This window comes from Musca autumnalis, unplaced genomic scaffold (assembly GCF_047663935.1).
Source record: "Musca autumnalis isolate F117 unplaced genomic scaffold, ASM4766393v1 scaffold_3, whole genome shotgun sequence".
Classification (NCBI taxonomy): domain Eukaryota; kingdom Metazoa; phylum Arthropoda; class Insecta; order Diptera; family Muscidae; genus Musca; species Musca autumnalis.
Genome location: NW_027411866.1, coordinates 3435613 through 3453517, shown reverse-complemented (window position 1 = coordinate 3453517; position 17905 = coordinate 3435613). Strand labels below are relative to the sequence as shown.

The following is a 17905-nucleotide window of genomic DNA, read 5'->3' as shown; positions in this document are numbered from 1 at the left end:
GCTCTTATAAACAAACCTACTTGTTGCTTTTGTGTTTGGGTATACTAATATACAGACCAGCTGATGTCATACATGTGTAAAAGCATATGGTGTGACATAGTCATAAAGGAACAGAGTTAAGGCCAGAACAGAATCAATCGTCGCTTGCTTTGCTTGCTTCCCACATGTCAAATTATATAGGAATGCCAGAGCCTCCTTAAGGGGAACGCAGGCGGATTTGCAAAGAGGCCTTGGCATTCCTTTATAATTTGACATTTGGGAAAGCAAGCGACAATTGATTCCGTACTGGCCTTTATAGTAGAGAGGTAGATCTAAATGAAAACAATTTACAGAACTCTGGTTTTTCCTGAATTTCTAATGCTAAGTTTACATTTACGAAATCCACTCGATTTCATCTGTCAATTCCATAGCTCAAACGTCAAATGAAATCTTATCTGAAATCCATTGGATTTCATTTGACGTTTAATCTATGGATATGACATATGAAATCGAGTGGATTTCGTAAATGTAAACATAGCATAAAACTTCAGAATTACTCTAAAGCCACAGGCTGAAACTTTCATACGAAACTTTCCCATTATTTTGGCGTTCTTAAGGCCTGGGTATTTTTATGAAATTACTGTATTGGGGAACTCGAACTAAAGGCGTGGGTACATAAGCTGCCTCGCCTGCTTACCTTGCTTGCTTCTGATAAAAGAATAAAAAAGGAAAGGGCAACCCAGTTCGAAATTTGCTCGGTCTTCTTTATTCTTTTATTTTTATTATGTCAGAAATAAAACAGGCAAGCGGGCGAGGCAGCTTATGTACCCAGGCCTTTAGGTCGGGTTACCCAATACAGTAATTTCATAAAAAATACTTCCATACTAAAGTCCAGACAACTGCAAAAACAGCTGTAAAATAATAAATGAAAATCGTCGATTTATTTTTGTTTTTCGTTCACATATTTTGTTTTTGTTCATTTTCTTATGTTTTCAACAAATTTTAATTATTATCTCACTTATTTTTACGAAAATATCAAAAATCTTTTAACCCGACTGTCTGTAAAAATATGATGGACAGCTGAGAGACAAGCGACAAATGTATGTATGTGTTGGTAAATCAGAGTTGTATTTGAAGACAAATTGTCTGGTGCAAACGCCTAGTAAGATATAAATGCGAATTATGCTAGGTTTACATTTACGAAATCCACTCGATTTCAACTGTCAATTCCATTGCTCAAACGTCAAATGAAATCGCATCTGAAATTCATTGGATTTCATTTGACGTTTAACCAATGGAATTGACAATTGAAATCGAGTGGATTTCGTAAATGTAAACCAAGCGTTAGGTGAAGAAGCTCCCTTTCTTCTTATGGGTATTTTTGGGAAATATTTTTGAGAAATAAATTTTTGTATAGCGAATTATTAGTACGGTTACATAAGAGATTTTTGCCGGGTTAACCCACTTCATGATGATTTATTTAACGTTTGCGCTATGGAACTGACATTTGACACTCGAACCCACTGGGTTAATCCGGTTAAGTGTAACCGGGGTATAATATTTTGAAATGTCAATCTATTCAATCAGCTGGCCTAATGCAAGTACATTGTAATTGTGCCATGTTGCACGCGTTAGTTCATTAATCATATGGAACTAAAAATGTATCGACTGACCTAATTCATACGCTCTTTTTAATGAATCGTAGAATTCAACTGTTCGTTCACGAAAAATAATATACACAAATTAGTTGTTGTTTGTGTTGTGTTTTGCCGACGAAATCGAATCATTGAATTAAACAAAAAGTTACGGGGGAAATTTGAATAAAAGTTTAACAATTTAGTGATAGAAAATTAACGTTACCAGAGCAGCTAATTAAAAAAGGATTTATAAAAAGCATATACATATAAGAAACAGTATAAACTAAAACCCCGAATTGAAATTGAAGTTGTTTGTGTCTGTATCTCATAAATATACATAATCAAATGCTCTGTTCCAGAACCTGCAAGAAGCTACTATTTTATACTACGATAACAAATTTTCCTTTATGTTATCGGAAAAAATAGTAAAAATTAGTAGATTCTTGCAGTACTGGAACAGACCAAAAGCGAAACATTAATGCTTGTATCTTTTTCACAAAAGAAAGTATCAAAAGGATGCTAAAGTATTAACACATTTCAATAAAAATAAAACAATTTAAACTGATAGAAAATAATATGAATGCCGCCCAAATAATAAAAGACGCCAAATGAGACATCATCAACCCCATCCAATCGCTTAACTACCCTTCCACCACCACCCCACCAAACAAGTATGTATTTTATTTTCATTCTAAGCTTGTATCTTGTATCTTTGTGCTGCAAGTTTCCTTGTCTGTTTGCCTGTCAGTCTGATTGTCTGTGTCTCTGGCTGGCTACTACTTTTAACTTCTTTTTGTTTTTTTTTTTTGTGCTTAAAGTGGCCTTGTTCCTTTCGGCTTCTTGGTCGCGGCGGTATTTCCACAACAATTTGTTAAAAGGTATTTACACCTTGTCGTTTCTTATTTATTTTTAAAATTACAAAAGTTTTTTTTAGGTTATTATTTTAAAGCCCGTGGGCGTAGAATCTAATTTGCGTCTATGCGTCTTTTCTTTGAGCCGTCCGAAGACGAACTGTTCTTTTTGTTTTATTATGTTTTCCTTGGCTAATTTGTTGTGCTGTTTTGCTTGTTTTTTATTGTTATTTTTTGTCGGTATTTAATGATTTTTGTTTGTATTTTTCTTCTTTACATGATGCTTTTTCAATTTATATTTGTTTATTAAATAAATTGCTATTATTTACATAGACCATGTAATACTGACCAATAATTATCATTCTGAAGTTTGGGGTTTTAAAATTATATTAAAATCTTATCAGTGGCATTATTTTTCACTTTTGAAAAAGAAGGAATGTCCGATTATCTTAGAAAAAGTGTAAACTTATACATATCGCACCTGTTCAAAAAAGGGTAGTAATTCAAAATTTTGAAAAATATTTATTTTATTTATTCATTTTGTATTACAAGCCATCAAGGCGAAAAACATTACAAAGTTATAATTCAACTGAGTAAGATAAGAAAATTATTGAATAAGAATATAAAATTAAATTTAAGAAGAATTCATTAATCAAATAAAACGTCCTAGTCAGCAGTAGGCATACCTGTATAAAGTAAAGGTAAAACACTCCCATTATTTTGTCAACTCTTTCGTCACAAAATGCCGTCATGCCACTCTTCATATCTTCAGAGTTACTAGGAATGTATCAACACTTTTTTCTCTACTGAAAAATAAGAAATTTTGAGTTATTACTCTTTTCTTAAAAAGGTGCGATATGTATTTACATATAGGTATAGTGTTCATATTTGGTCAGTTAACTGGAATTTGCGTTGGACCATTCAAATTGGTTTACTCTTAGGGCCACCTATCGCAGTAAATGTAAGAAATAATACGGTATATCCTACCGATACTTTGCTGTGAATTATCAACTACTTTTTCAACACTCGAAAATGAAGATAGGATAGGAAGATGTAGAGATGGTAAATTGGGTACAAATGGGTATAAACTACAGAAACTAAAATCCTCCAACTAGATACGAAAACGCACTGTTTTAATAAATTTCAACTGACTACGAATAAAATTACTTTTTTTTGGATCGGGGCAAGTTAAAATATGACCAATTTTGCTCCATAAGAAGGGAGAAAGGGAGCTCCTTTACCACCTGTCTCTCCAAAAAGTTAAACATTTTTCATGTTATATTTTCTATGTCTGGCACAAGAGTTACCCAAATAAACACCCAAAAAAGAAATTTGTTTTTGGTAAATAGCGGGTAGAATCCCATCTATATTGATGTGTTAATATCAACAATATTATTTCGGGGAAAGTTCAGACTTGGATTAGATTTCCACTTGTCCATAGCAGGCTCTCTACTTGGAAAATAATTACAATTTGAAAGAAAATGCTGTTCCCGTACCAGAGATTTGCACAGAATGCTGTGAAAACTATAAAATTTATGAAAAACTCAGGCATTCGCATATTTAACGAAGCTCAGGAGCATATATTATCCATAAGAACAACTTCAAAGCGCTCTAGGATCTCAAAATAATTAGTCCCGCTGTATTTCCTGGGGTTTCATAAACTACCAGACTGAAAAACTCAAAGAAATCGGACCAGGATGAATGTTTGGACTGGATTCGGATCCATCTGAAATTTTTATCACAGGTAGGGCTTGCAGTGCTGATCACGCCAATGTATATATCATGGGCAGGAAGTCCATACTTCCCGAGATATAGGCACCGAAATTTCAAAAATTCCCTTGGTTTTGACGATAAGTTTAGTTTAAATCGATTTTTTTTTCATATATAGCCGGCCTTCGGCCGGGGATTTAAGACTTCCTCCTATGGACAGGAACAAATCTCGGCTAACGCGAACAAAATTTTCCTTTAAATAGAAATTTTTTTATCATCGATACGAATCCAGTCCGTATATTCAACTTATGCCAAGAAATCTGCAAGGGTCCGCCTTAACGAGCTATACGCGAAGTCTGACCTTAAATAACGTCAATTAAAGAACAAATATGTTCCTATTTTGTCTAAAATATATCTTAGACAACCAGAGACATTCGATAAAGCAATAAAATGTAAAATTTGTATTGCTTATTCCATAAATTTTACGGTAATCTTAATATTTCATTGGGTGTATGTACACTTTTTCCCTATTATTTTTTTTATTTTTATAGAATTTACCGTTATTCTTATTATGGAATATATTTTTGTTGTATGTAAATAGAACTATGTACTTGGATTTTCATAAAAATGCTTCCTTACCATTAAAACTCGAAATTTATAGGGTGTATGTAGACTTTTTTGGTTGACTGTATACACAAATAATTTTTTGCAACTTCAAAGGCCCATATCTTGGGAATTATGGACTTCGCCAAAAGAACTAATATTTTTGTAATCAGGACAATAATAATAACAATAATTATAATTTGTATCACTAATTTACAGACTCTTTTTGAGTTGGAAACTACTACCAGTATTTTTTGGTTGCCGACAAAAATCGGTAAAAATAAAATGCTAACGAAATTAGTCGGTAAGTTAGCGACCAAAATAAAGTTGTCGCATAGTGTTACTGATAGCACTTTTGGTACTTTTGATTCATAATTTCCCCTTTTATCTTTACCGATTTTTGTCGAAAACCAAGAAATGAGTCACTGAATTCCACTACTGGATTACATTTATTTAGCTTAGCCTCGATTTACGATTTCTCTAATTGGGAGAAGTGTTCCGTCAAGCTTGTCCCGCTGAGGATTGGGTTTAGCTTCAACACTTTTAATTGATAATTTGGTACGACTGTCCAAAATATTTGGAAAGGCAGACACGTTAGCCACCATGATAAATATAATCAGTTTCCAAATAAAATTATCAAATAAAATTGTTTCAATTCATTTCTTGCATTTTCAAATTTGTACCAATACTATTTGAAAAACCTCATTGCAATCACATGTCAAGGAGAAATAAATTTCTAGCAGCATCATCAAATAAAGTACACAAAGGAAGATGCTTTCATAAAATCCAAGGCAAATTACATGAAAAAAGAGCACACATGGAAACGCTTTGCCAAAGCCGGAAAAAGAAACTGCACAGGATTTCGTTTATTTGTTGTTGCTGTTGTCCTATTCCTTTCATTTCTTATTCATGCTGAACATTTTCGTAATGATGTTTGCAGAAAATCGATAATAAAATAAGAGGGAGGGAGGGAGTATGACAAAGATGCAATTTGTGTGTGGGCAGGGAAGGAACTTGCTAGCTAGCCAATGTAAATAGACTCAACTGGAAAACTAGTAAATCCAATTAGGGAAGAAAAAGTGGCGACGACACAGAAAATACCGCTGCAAACACTCAGCAAAAAAGTAGCAACAACAAAAAATGTAAACTTTTGAACCTTTCTCCCAACAACAACAGCATAAACTCTCAACCCAAACATTATTGCCACCCAAAAAAAAGCAGAAAAACAGTAAAAAAGAAGGAAAAATCGTTGGCCCCACACGAGAAAAGCGTACATTTCGCATGAATGAAAAACCAACAATCTCGTGGCAGACAGACCAAGGCAGGCAACTCAGCAACAACAAGTAACAACTTGCAGCAATCTTATGGTGGTATTTTTCAGGCTTTTCATTTTCTTCTCCCAACCACCAACAATCAACCATCGTTTGTCGTTGGTGGCAGAGCGGGCACGAAGACGATAACAACCGGGCCATCCGCCGTATGCTGAACTAAACAGTAGTGTCAGTGCGCGTTTAGCATTCGACAACGAAAGAAGTGAGAGAAGTTTTGGGGTGTCTTCATACACTTTGCCTTGTGCTCTAGCGGCCTAAGTGATAAACAAAATTAAAAGTTTGAAATGCAAATTGAAATTTGAAAAAAAAAAGAAAACAGGAAAAAATAAAACACAATTATTCCAGAATACAAAATCAATCAATAATCAACAGAAAAGCGAAACTGAAAGCCAATATTTTTTAAGTATTATCAGACAAAAACAGTAAAAGCTCAAAATTATCGCTTAAATCCCACAAACAAATAAAAAAGTACAAGTAAAAGAATTCAATTTGTGTTGCCTTATCATGGCAGCGGTACCTTTAACACTGGACATATTACAATCGCCTACAACGCGTTCACCTTTACTGTCACCACAAATAGTGAATATGGCTGAATCTGCTGCAACAACAAACATTGAACGTCCAACTGTCTTGGCATTGGCAAATGGGTCACCGCAACATTCCAAAGTGTCGCCGACCTCTGGTAACAATTCACCTGCAATAGGCGGCAGTTTAACGCCCTCATTTCTACCCGAGATGCCACAGTGGAAACGTGACCTTATCCAAAGACGCAAACAAAATGTACAACGTACAATAAGTGCATCTTCACCAGCAGCAGCAACATCACCATCAATAACATTATCGTCACCATCACTGGTTGGTGGTGGTGGCTTAAGAAACTCGACATCTTCATCATCGATGCGTTCATTAGCCGGCAGCAAAGACAATATTGACCAACTTGTATCAGGTAAGTGAGTGGCAAATCCCCCCAGGCCAAACTCTTCTCCTCCACCACAAAAAAAAAAAAAATGCATGCCACAATAACACCCAACCAATGGCTGCCCTGCTAACCATACAAACTTACAACTTATGATGATGACGATAGTCGTCCATTGTCCATAGCATCACATACTTAACAATTATACATACAGCACAACACATAAATAAATAAGTATGTATAGCCATCTAAGCCCATTACTATGGACTTCATAGCACTGCCATTCATTCATTCATTGATTCGTACATTTGGCGGCTTAGTTCAACTCATTTTGTTAAATAATCTCCAGCAAACTTGCCATTGCACATACGAGTTGAGAAAAAAATGACTGGCGCTGAAAATTGTTATTTTTTGTGCTTGATGGAATGTTGTATGAAAACGCGCAAGAAATTTCAAAAACTGAAAACAAAAGTATTGATCTGCTGCTGTAAAGAAAATGCAATCAAAAGTTTAGTTACACAGTGGTTGTTAGTAGAGCGCGAGTGCAACTCTTGAAGTAGGGAAATCAATTTGTTTTGTTCACTTTTTCAAAACGAGATGGCATTCTATTCTAATATTCAAAAATATAAATCATGTATACACACATACTCATTCCCTCAGACTTAGAATTTAGTTAGACTAATTAAATGATCACTCTTTTCACAACTTTTGAGGGAAAATTTTTAAGACTAGAAATAGAAATGCGTAACGAAAACACAAATACGTAACACTGTTCCATGTGCTAAAAGATAATTCTGGTTCCTTTTAGTTACTCGAAAGATAACGAAACAGTCAATATTTAAAAAAATGATTTTTTGGCCATAAATTTTTCAATCTTAAAGATAATTTTATCGACGTTTGGCCTTTGCTTTTATCAGACTCTGAATAGTGGTGATATTTCGATATTACTTTGTGTTTTCATAATTTCATGACAAATATTTGGTTATTTTTACCGTAATTCGTAGAAGTGAGGTTGCAAGGTATAGCAAAAGGAGTCTTCGAACTTGATCTAAAGACTGTAATTTCGGAAGAAACCAATTTGCCTCATCATCATATAGTCGGCACCGCCAACATTTATCCTTTCTATACTGGTTTATATTGCTTTTTGGTTTGTCGTGTTTTGAAAGTTCGGCTTGATCCAATTTATCACCTTCTTTTGAGTTTTTCTTTCTTTTGATTTGAAACAGGAAATAAAATGGGCTTCCCCCACAAGAGAACATGTTTCGTCAAATTAAAATTCTTTCGCGGTATCTCTTTTTTTCAACCGATTCTAAACTGTTTTGTTCATTTGGTACGTGTCATTTTGACAGTCTAAAAGAATTGTGTGTAGTAATTATATCTTTGTGTTTTTTCTTATCATTCTGTGTGATATTTTAATTATAATAAGAGAACAAAACTTGGAACTAAGTATATAAAGATAATAATTTATAGATTTCTTTTCGGTGGCGCATTTCTTTAGTATGTGAAAATAACGAAGTTAGCCACAGAAACTTTTCTTAAGAAATTAGTATTAAGGAGCTTGACCCTCCCACACCTTTCCATCTTACGAAATGGTTGTGGATCTGATTCTGGAGTTATGTAAATTTCCTTTATGAACGCCGAAGCATTTCCAAAAAACTTGAAAGAATCTTAGTTTAAAATTAGTTCTCATTATTTTCATAAAATATTTGGGAGGGATTAAGTGGTATATGCTTTTGATTTTAACATATATAATTCGATTCCCTATCTACATTTGTTTATTACCCCATATACTAGCACAGAAATATTTAACTTTTATTCTGAAGACTACTGTTTTTATTAACCCAGCAAAATGTTCGATGCCAAAGATGACATTCAATCATGGGTGCAAGTGATCTAGCATGTCATCTTTTTAGCATCTTCATCGATGAATTTTATATGAGCGTGGACCCCAAAAGATGACGTTCTTTTCTGGATCCTAAGCATGTCATTTTAACCAATGCGTTGACATGTCATTTCCACCAATGCTTTGGCATGTCATTTCCACCAATGATTTGACATGTCATTTTCACCAATGCTTTGACACGTCATTTTCACCCATGCTTTGACATGTCATTTTAACCAATGCTTTGGCATGTCATTTTCACCAACCCCTTGGCATGAAATTTGCATGTCTTGTTTGGAAAATGGAAATGCTGTATTGAAATATGGTTTTCATGAAAAACAAAACTCTTTATTAATTCAAACGAATTCATGAAATAACTACAATTAATTTATCAGTTTAGTTTTTCAAAAGTTTACATCCAAAATTGCAATGTAATCACCACTGCTGCAACGCAAAAGATTGCTTCCTCCGTTCTCCGCAACTGATATTCTTTCATCTTACAAAAGGTTTTTTCAATTATCTTCCCATCACCAGTTCAGATTTCGACATGGACTCCAAATGCACTCCTTTAAGTATTTTTATTTCGTAAATTACTTTTATTTTATAATTTTGTTATTTTATAACAACATTTTGGTAATTTATACTCTTTTGTTTAGTGACGGAAATATGTAGGGATCTACAACCCGGCTTGCTTTAGGGATCTCTAAGAACAAAATGTAACGAACGGGGAGGAGAGACTTTTTATGGAAAATACCATTTATGCTTAATTAATTTATTTTTAATTGTTTCTTTCCAAAAGTAGTTTCTTCTTTATTTTCAGATTCTTGTTCCTTTTCGTTTCGGACTTTTTTTTTCAAATTCCAAGAAGCCAGATTTGATTGATTTCATTCTGTGTTAGATTTAGAACAGACAAGGGAACTTTTAAAATAGCAATGTGTGCAGTTCGATTCTATTTTTAGCTCGATGGTTGGGACTTCATATAATACCAATTGTTTAGAAGTTTTAGTTGTTTGATATGCAGGAAATGTAAGACAACATCACGACGACAGTTCTAACAACTTTGGTCTGTTCCAGAAACTGCAAGAATCTACTTATTTTTACTACGATAACAATTTTTCCTTTATGTTATCGGAAAAAATAGTAAAAATTAGTAGATTTTTGCAGTACTGGAACATACCAAAATGAAAACAAGTAAGAAAAGCGTTAAGTTCGGTCGGGCCGAACTTTTTATACCCTCCACCACAAATTTCAGCCATTTCGGTGGATTAATGTGGCCACAACCTTCAAAATACCGAAATTCGGAAGGTACCGTTCTATTGGGGCTATATGATGGCGTGGACCTATACCTAAAAATTTCTGGGGGAAAGTTTTATACGCCTAAAGAAGACTAAATATCAAATTTCAGCCATCTCTGTGTGATAATGAGGCTAAAACGTTCAAAATATCGAAAATCGGGAGATATTGTATTATGGGGGCTATATCAACACGTGGACCTATATAAACATTTTATGGTAGAAATGTTTCTTAGCCTCTGGAAACACAAAATACAAAGTTACAACCGATTCTTTGGTCAAATGGGTCTAATACATTCAAAATATATTCAAATGACGCGAACTTTATAAGGGGCCTTATGTGGGGGCTATACCAAAACGTGGACCTATATAACCCAACTTTGGTAGGAATGTTTTCTGGCCTCTGAAGACACAAAATACCAAATTACAAACAATTCTGTGGTCAAATGGGTCTAATACATTCAAAATATATTAAAATGACGCGTACTTTGTATGGGGCCTATACCAAAACGTGGACCTATATAACCCAACTTTGGTAGGAATATTTTTTGGCCTCTGGAGACAAAAAGTACCAAATTACAACCAATTCGGTGGTAAAATGGGCCAAATATCTTAAAAATTCCTTAAAACGAAGACGCGTCACGCGTCTTTTTGTATGGGGGCTATACGAAAGCGTGGACCTACATAGCCCGCTTTCAATACCAAAAGTCCTACGTAAATATAACATATTTTCCCAAAATTTCATCAACCTACGTCAATCCGTTCGGACGCTAGAGTGATTTCCACAGACGGACAGACGGACGGACATGGCTATATCGATGTAGAATTGCACTCTGATCAAGAATATATATACTTTGTGGGGCCTACAATGATTATTTCGAGTAGTTACAAACGTAGTGACAAACTTAATATACCCCCATCCTATGGTGGAGGGTATAATAAACAGCTGTGTAAATAAAAACACAAACATCATCTCTATTGGATCGATGGAATGGGTACAAATGCTGATGAAAAGATCGGATCTTTCACGACTTCCTTTGCATTGGTTCAAATCCTAATGAAAAGATCGGATCTTTCACGACTTCCTTTGAACAAATGCAAAAGATGACATGAAATCACGTCATCGCAAAGAACCCCTTCCGTCAAATTTTGCTGGGAAGTTGTAGCACTGGGGTTCAAGATGGGTTTTTAGTGCAAATTCAATTAGCGTTGATCTTCAGCAAAGGCATTTGACAAGTTTTTTACTTTTTCTATATTTTAAATGGTAGTTTTGTTCACAAATTTTTGTCTTACCCCCATGGTCTATGTTTTTGTCAGTTTTGTTGTTGTTTTGTTTTCAATAATGTTTTGATATGTTTTTCTTCTCCAACATTGAATAGTTAGTTGTTTACGTTTTCTTTCAATTACCTGCCTCCCGATATCTTTATGTTTGTAAGTCTGTCATTTTTCTATGGATTTTGTTGTTGTTGTTTTTCTTTATGGAAAGCTTTTTTATGCAATTAAATGTAATTATAAGTTTATAACATGAATGAAACTTGAATCCAGTTATGATGTTTTGTTATGAATTTGTTGTTGTTGTTATTATTTCTTTCACTTGTTTTGACGAATGCCGGTAATTTGTTAATAAATCAAAAATTTTCAATGGCAATTTTGTTGTTAATTCATGACAATATCTTTTGCTTCCTCCTTAAGTGCCTCGAAAAGCAAATGTCCATTGCATAGTGTTGATGAAAAGCTTGACCAGCTATTGAGAAAATATGACAATGTTAAATTTATCGATAATTGGGGGTTTGTTTGGTTTTCTTTTGAGGAAGTTTATCCTTTTGAGTTGCATTTTAGTGTTAAATATTCTTCCGGTATTTTTTTAATGGAAATGAGTTTAGATTTGTTTTGAAGCTAATATCCACAAAAGATCAATTGTTAAATCGCTTGACTCGGTCTTGACCCCTCATTTCCGGAACATTTAAACCATAGGTCTGTTCCAGAACTGCAAGAATCTACTAATTTATACTATTTTTCCGATAACATAAAGGAAAAATTGTTATCGTAGTAAAAAATTGTAGATTCTTGCAGGTTCTGGAACAGATATATTATGTTTTATTGGTTTTACTTAATATTATCCCTGTTCCAGAACCTGCAAGAATCCAGGGACGTACGCAGGGGGGGGGGGGGGCACAGGCCCCCCCGAAATGGTTTGGTCGAACAAAATTTGTTAAGCTACTGTAACTACTTATTATATTTTTTTCTCATAAAAACCCAGCAAAATGTTCGATGCCAAAGATGACATTCAATCATGGGTGCAAGTGATCTAGCATGTCATCTTTTTAGCATCTTCATCGATGAATTTTATATGAGCGTGGACCCCAAAAGATGACGTTCTTTTCTGGATCCTAAGCATGTCATTTTAACCAATGCGTTGACATGTCATTTCCACCAATGCTTTGGCATGTCATTTCCACCAATGATTTGACATGTCATTTTCACCAATGCTTTGGCACGTCATTTTCACCCATGGTTGGACATGGCATTTTAACCAACCCCTTGGCATGAAATTTTCATGTCTTGTTTGGAAAATGGAAATGCTGTATTGAAATATGGTTTTCATGAAAAACAAAGCTCTTTATTAATTCAAACGAATTCATGAAATATCTACAATTAATTTATCAGTTTAGTTTTTCAAAAGTTTACATCCAAAATTGCAATGTAATCACCACCGCTGCAACGCAACAGATTACTTCCTCCGTTCTCCGCAACTGATATTCTTTCATCTTACAAAAGGTTTTTTCAATTATCTTCCCATCACCAGTTCAGATTTCAACATGGACTCCAAATGCACTCCTTTAAGTATTTTTATTTCGTAAATTACTTTTATTTTATAATTTTGTTATTTTATAACAACATTTTGGTAATTTATACTCTTTTGTTTAGTGACGGAAATATGTAGGGATCTACAACCCGGCTTGCTTTAGGGATCACTAAGAAGAAAATGTAACGAACGGGGAGGAGAGACTTTTTATGGAAAATACCATTTATGCGTAATTAATTTATTTTTAATTGTTTCTTTCCAAAAGTAGTTTCTTCTTTATTTTCAGATTCTTGTTCCTTTTCGTTTCGGACTTTTTTTTAAATTCCAAGAAGCGAGATTTGATTGATTTCATTCTATGTCAGATTTAGAACAGACAAGGGAACTTTTAAAATAGCAATGTGTGCAGTCCGATTCTATTTTTGCTCGATGGTTGGGACTTCATATAATACCAATTGTTTAGAAGTTTTAGTTGTTTGATATGCAGGAAATGTAAGACAACATCACGACGACAGTTCTAACAACTTTGGTCTGTTCCAGAAACTGCAAGAATCTACTTATTTTTACTACGATAACAATTTTTCCTTTATGTTATCGGAAAAAATAGTAAAAATTAGTAGATTTTTGCAGTACTGGAACATACCAAAATGAAAATAAACAGGTGTGTAAATAAAAACACAAACATCATCTCTATTGGATCGATGGAATGGGTACAAATGCTGATGAAAAGATCGGATTTTTCACGACTTCCTTTGCAGTGGTTCAAATCCTAATGAAAAGATCGGATCTTTCACGACTTCCTTTGAACCAATGCAAAAGATGACATGAAATCACGTCATCGCCAAGAACCCCTTCCGTCAAATTTTGCTGGGAATGTTTGTATGTTTAAAGATTTCAATTTAAAACTTATACTTTTCTTAAGTTTCTGAACAGAAAATGTTCATCATTAACAAGTTTTGTAAGAAAATATTTGAAAAATTTTTGTTTGTATGCTGTTTTTGAGAGAAACTTCCAATGAAATCTGAATTACTACTTCATGTCATATCATTCCACTATCAAATGCGAATTCCATAATGAATATACTCTAACTGTATGTCATATTCGAACTATATATAGCTCTCGAAGCTTAAAACTCATTCTGTAACAACAAAAATAACGATTTGAGTTGTGGGAATGGAAGTATATGAAAAAATGCCTATTGGATAAAATGTATGAAGAGGCGGTCCTTCGTGGACTACATCATGAAAGCCATTTAGAAATTTGTTTAACTGGCATCGCCAACCTTTTGTTATCCTATTTTAGACAAATTAGCTGCTATAGCAAGAGAGAAAATAATGAAGACAAATGAATTTTTGTGCGTCACTTTATTTTTTATTCCTTATCATCACCGAAGTATAATTGTAGCCTCAGACTTTAAGGTTACGAGATTATATACACTAGGATACGAAACAAATAGGTCTCATCAAAATAATGATTTTAGACTCCACATATGTTTGGACGATACTCATTTCAGACAAGATGGAAGTACTTACCACCGTCCGTCCGTCTGTATCTCTGTTTGTCTGGCAGGTTGGAACTAATGATAACTCTCGAACGGATCAACCGATTTGGTCCAAGATATGGATCTCGTAATGTTTTGTCCAAATTAAATTTAAGTTATCGGTACCTCTGCCATAAAAGTTAAAAAATGTTAACTAAAATGGTCGAAGGGACTAACCGATTCAGTCTAAAATTGAACCTAGTATGGACTACCTAGGTCCACTCGCAAATTTACTTCCAAAAGTACATCAAGTTCCAAGAGAATTTTTTTGGACAACATCTTCAGGTCCCTCATACAAGTCTAACATAACTGCAGTTTAAAGACTGTTCGAGTATCCTTTGGACATTTTGTAGTCTTGTTTACAGCGATATCCTATTTTTCGTGGACAAGTTCATGCTTCCTGACAAAAATTTAAATACTACGGTGACCAACTAAAATAGCTTATGGGCGCGGTAACTATCGAGAGGAGTGTCTCTCAAAATAAGGTCCGTTTCCAAAATTAATTATCTATCCAAACATTGTTAAATATTGACTTTTTAAAGCAACTCGGGGCTATATCTCTGAAACCAATGAAAATCTTCTTCTGACCTCTGAAGCAAATTTGTAGATAAGGGCCAGACCAAGGCAAATTTATATAAGGTATATGCATGAATTACAACAACTAACAAACTTACAAAAACAACATTGTTGTTATTGAAAATTAATTGTCAAAAATAAATATTGAATAATAGGGTCGTTCCAAAAATTTTTTTCAGGAAAGACATAAATACATTTTGAAAATCTTCTAAAATAGAACAAATTTGAATCAAAATGTAAATATAAAGCATACAGATATGCCGTAAATTCATTGTTATTACACGTTTACGGTGAAAAGAATAATTTTATGGTAGCAAATTTCGAAGTTTCAAATTTCATGAGTAGACCCTATTACATTTTGAAAACTAAATTTACAAAAAAAGTAAGAATACAGCAGGTTGTCACTTCTACCTTGTATAAATATGCCTTTGGCCAGACTAAAATATTTGGAGAAATAATGAACTGGAAAAAGTACATTTATTGCCTCAAATGTTATAATATATCTACAAATTCCATAATTTGTATATATTTCGCACCATATCTCCAAAACTGTTAAATTTTTCTAATTTTTTCATTTGGACACATATCAACGGCTGGCGATATTCTTAAAAATTAAGCTAAGATCATCGAAATAGTGAAAATCTTGCTATAGCAGAGATAACGGCAATTCTTTGTGTTTGTAAAATTCTGCGATAAACCATAATGTGGACCTATATGATTATATTCTATTTTCAATTCTAAATATCCTACTCTGTAAATATTTAAAATTGTATCCTAAATATTATGAATTCTTTCTATTGAATTTATATGCTACTAGCGGACCCGGCGAACTTCGTCTCGCTATTAAGGAATAAAATTTCAAATTTCATACAAAAACTCAATTTTCGATTTTTCCAATTTCCCGACTTTTCCAGAGAGATTTTCCAAAATTTTCTTCCGTAAAGACCTTCTCCTCGAAAATACGAATAACTGACAAAAAATTTTACAGAAATCGGCCTAGCCGTTCTCATTTTATGAATTACTATACATTTTTTACACCATTTTTATATATATAGATGTATCAATATTTCATATAAAATTCGAAAAATCTAATTTTTTGGCTCATTTTAAAGTACATGTAGAATAGAATATGTGTCCACCAGTCCATCGGACAAAAATTTACCGAGATATGAGCTTTCGAAGGGAAATATTTATTGTGTTTTGTATGTAGCATAGAAACTAAAAAGTCTTTTCCTCGAAGAGGCACTTTTGAAAGCGGTGCACACTGTAGCTCGAAAACGGATGCTCCGGTCTTTATATGTTTTTGTGGGACCATTATACACATAAAGCATGTGAGAGTCTTTAAAAAACTGCTGACGGAGTCCAACAAAAATATCAATTTTTTTACAGTTTTTTTATTTTTGTTAAAATCGAAATTTCGATTTTAACTTTTCAAAATTTTTAAAAATTGTTTTTCTTTTAATTCCGTTTCGATAATTGACAAGATTATTAGGTTCGTAATGATCCCACAAAAATATATGCTGATCGGTTTATTCTTTTTCAAACTACAGTGGGTACCGTAAACGGCTTTAGTAAAAACAGTGCTTATAGGCGGGCATTTGTCAGAAAGATTTTTTCAAAAAAAAGAAAAAAAAAAATATAAGGTAACTCAAGGTTTAATAGATTTCTTAAACAAATGCATGAAAATGGATTCTTATAAGTGGCCATAACCCATTAAAATAGCTTTACGTAACGCTACACAACATTTTTTAATTTCATGATTATTGGTCAAGTTGGCCCCCCCCGAAATAAAATCCTGCGTACGTCCCTGCAAGAATCTACTAATTTTTACAACGATAACAATTTTTCCTTTATGTAATTTGTAGAATTTTCCAGTTCTGGAACAGACCAATTGTTATCTACCAAAGAATGTATAACGATATTCGGAAAGGTCCCAAAAAGCCATATGAAACGATGTTGGACATCAACTCAACTGACTGATGAGCACGAAAATTTACGAATTAAGTGTCTAATTTGGCCAAACCTTTTTACATTGTAAAATTTTTTTCAAACGTATATCAATTTGATGTAGAAGGTCTATATTTGAAAACATCTTCGGGTACAGCTACTTTTTCTGAGCAGGGTTGTTCGAGGATCGTTGAGAACCTATGAAGTACGCCTTCTGGTCCTGTTTACAGCGATACAATGTTTTTCGTGAGCAAGTCCGTGATCTCTGACATAATGGTCTAAAAGCTTTTAAAAAATCCTTCCTAAAATAAATGATGGGCATAATATCTATTAAAAGCAGTGATTGACCCGCCCAACCTTTGCATATCGTAATATTATGGAATATGGACTATATCGATACAGTGTTTCCAGTTCCTCCCACACAAAAATACAAGTGCAGTTTAAGAACATGGCTCGGATAGTTTTGAAATTTTTACTTCACCTATGGTCAACAACTAAAATGGCTCCTAAAGGGAGTCATCGATGTCGATATCGCACAGTGTGTCCAAAATGTTTTTTTATACCCTCCACCATAAGATGGGGGGTATATTAAGTTTGTCATTCCGTTTGTAACTACTCGAAATAATCATTGTAGACCCCACAAACTATATATATTCTTGATCAGCGTGCAATTCTACATCGATATAGCCATGTGCGTCCGTATGTCCGTCTGTGGAAATCACTCTAGCCTCCGAATGGATTGAAGTATGTGGATGACATTTTGGTAAAATCTATTACATGTAGGTAGGACTTTTGGTATTGAAAGCGGGCTATGTAGGTCCATGTTTTCGTATAGCCC

General features: G+C 33.9%; 1 protein-coding gene across 2 annotated transcripts in view; it reads left to right on the top strand.

Annotated features, from left to right (window-relative positions):
• The first annotated feature begins 1675 nt into the window (after positions 1-1675).
• Positions 1676-17905, top strand: part of bif (protein phosphatase 1-binding protein bifocal) — a 115273-nt gene continuing 99043 nt past the window's right edge. The window contains exons 1-3 of one of the 2 annotated variants that reach the window (XM_073978654.1): positions 1676-1963; positions 2085-2287; positions 6162-7057. In XM_073978654.1, the coding sequence (XP_073834755.1) occupies positions 6616-7057 (442 nt within the window). In that variant the 5' untranslated portion in view covers positions 1676-1963; positions 2085-2287; positions 6162-6615. The remainder of the gene's footprint in view (positions 1964-2084; positions 2288-6161; positions 7058-17905) is intronic. The other variant, XM_073978656.1, reaches the window with a different exon arrangement.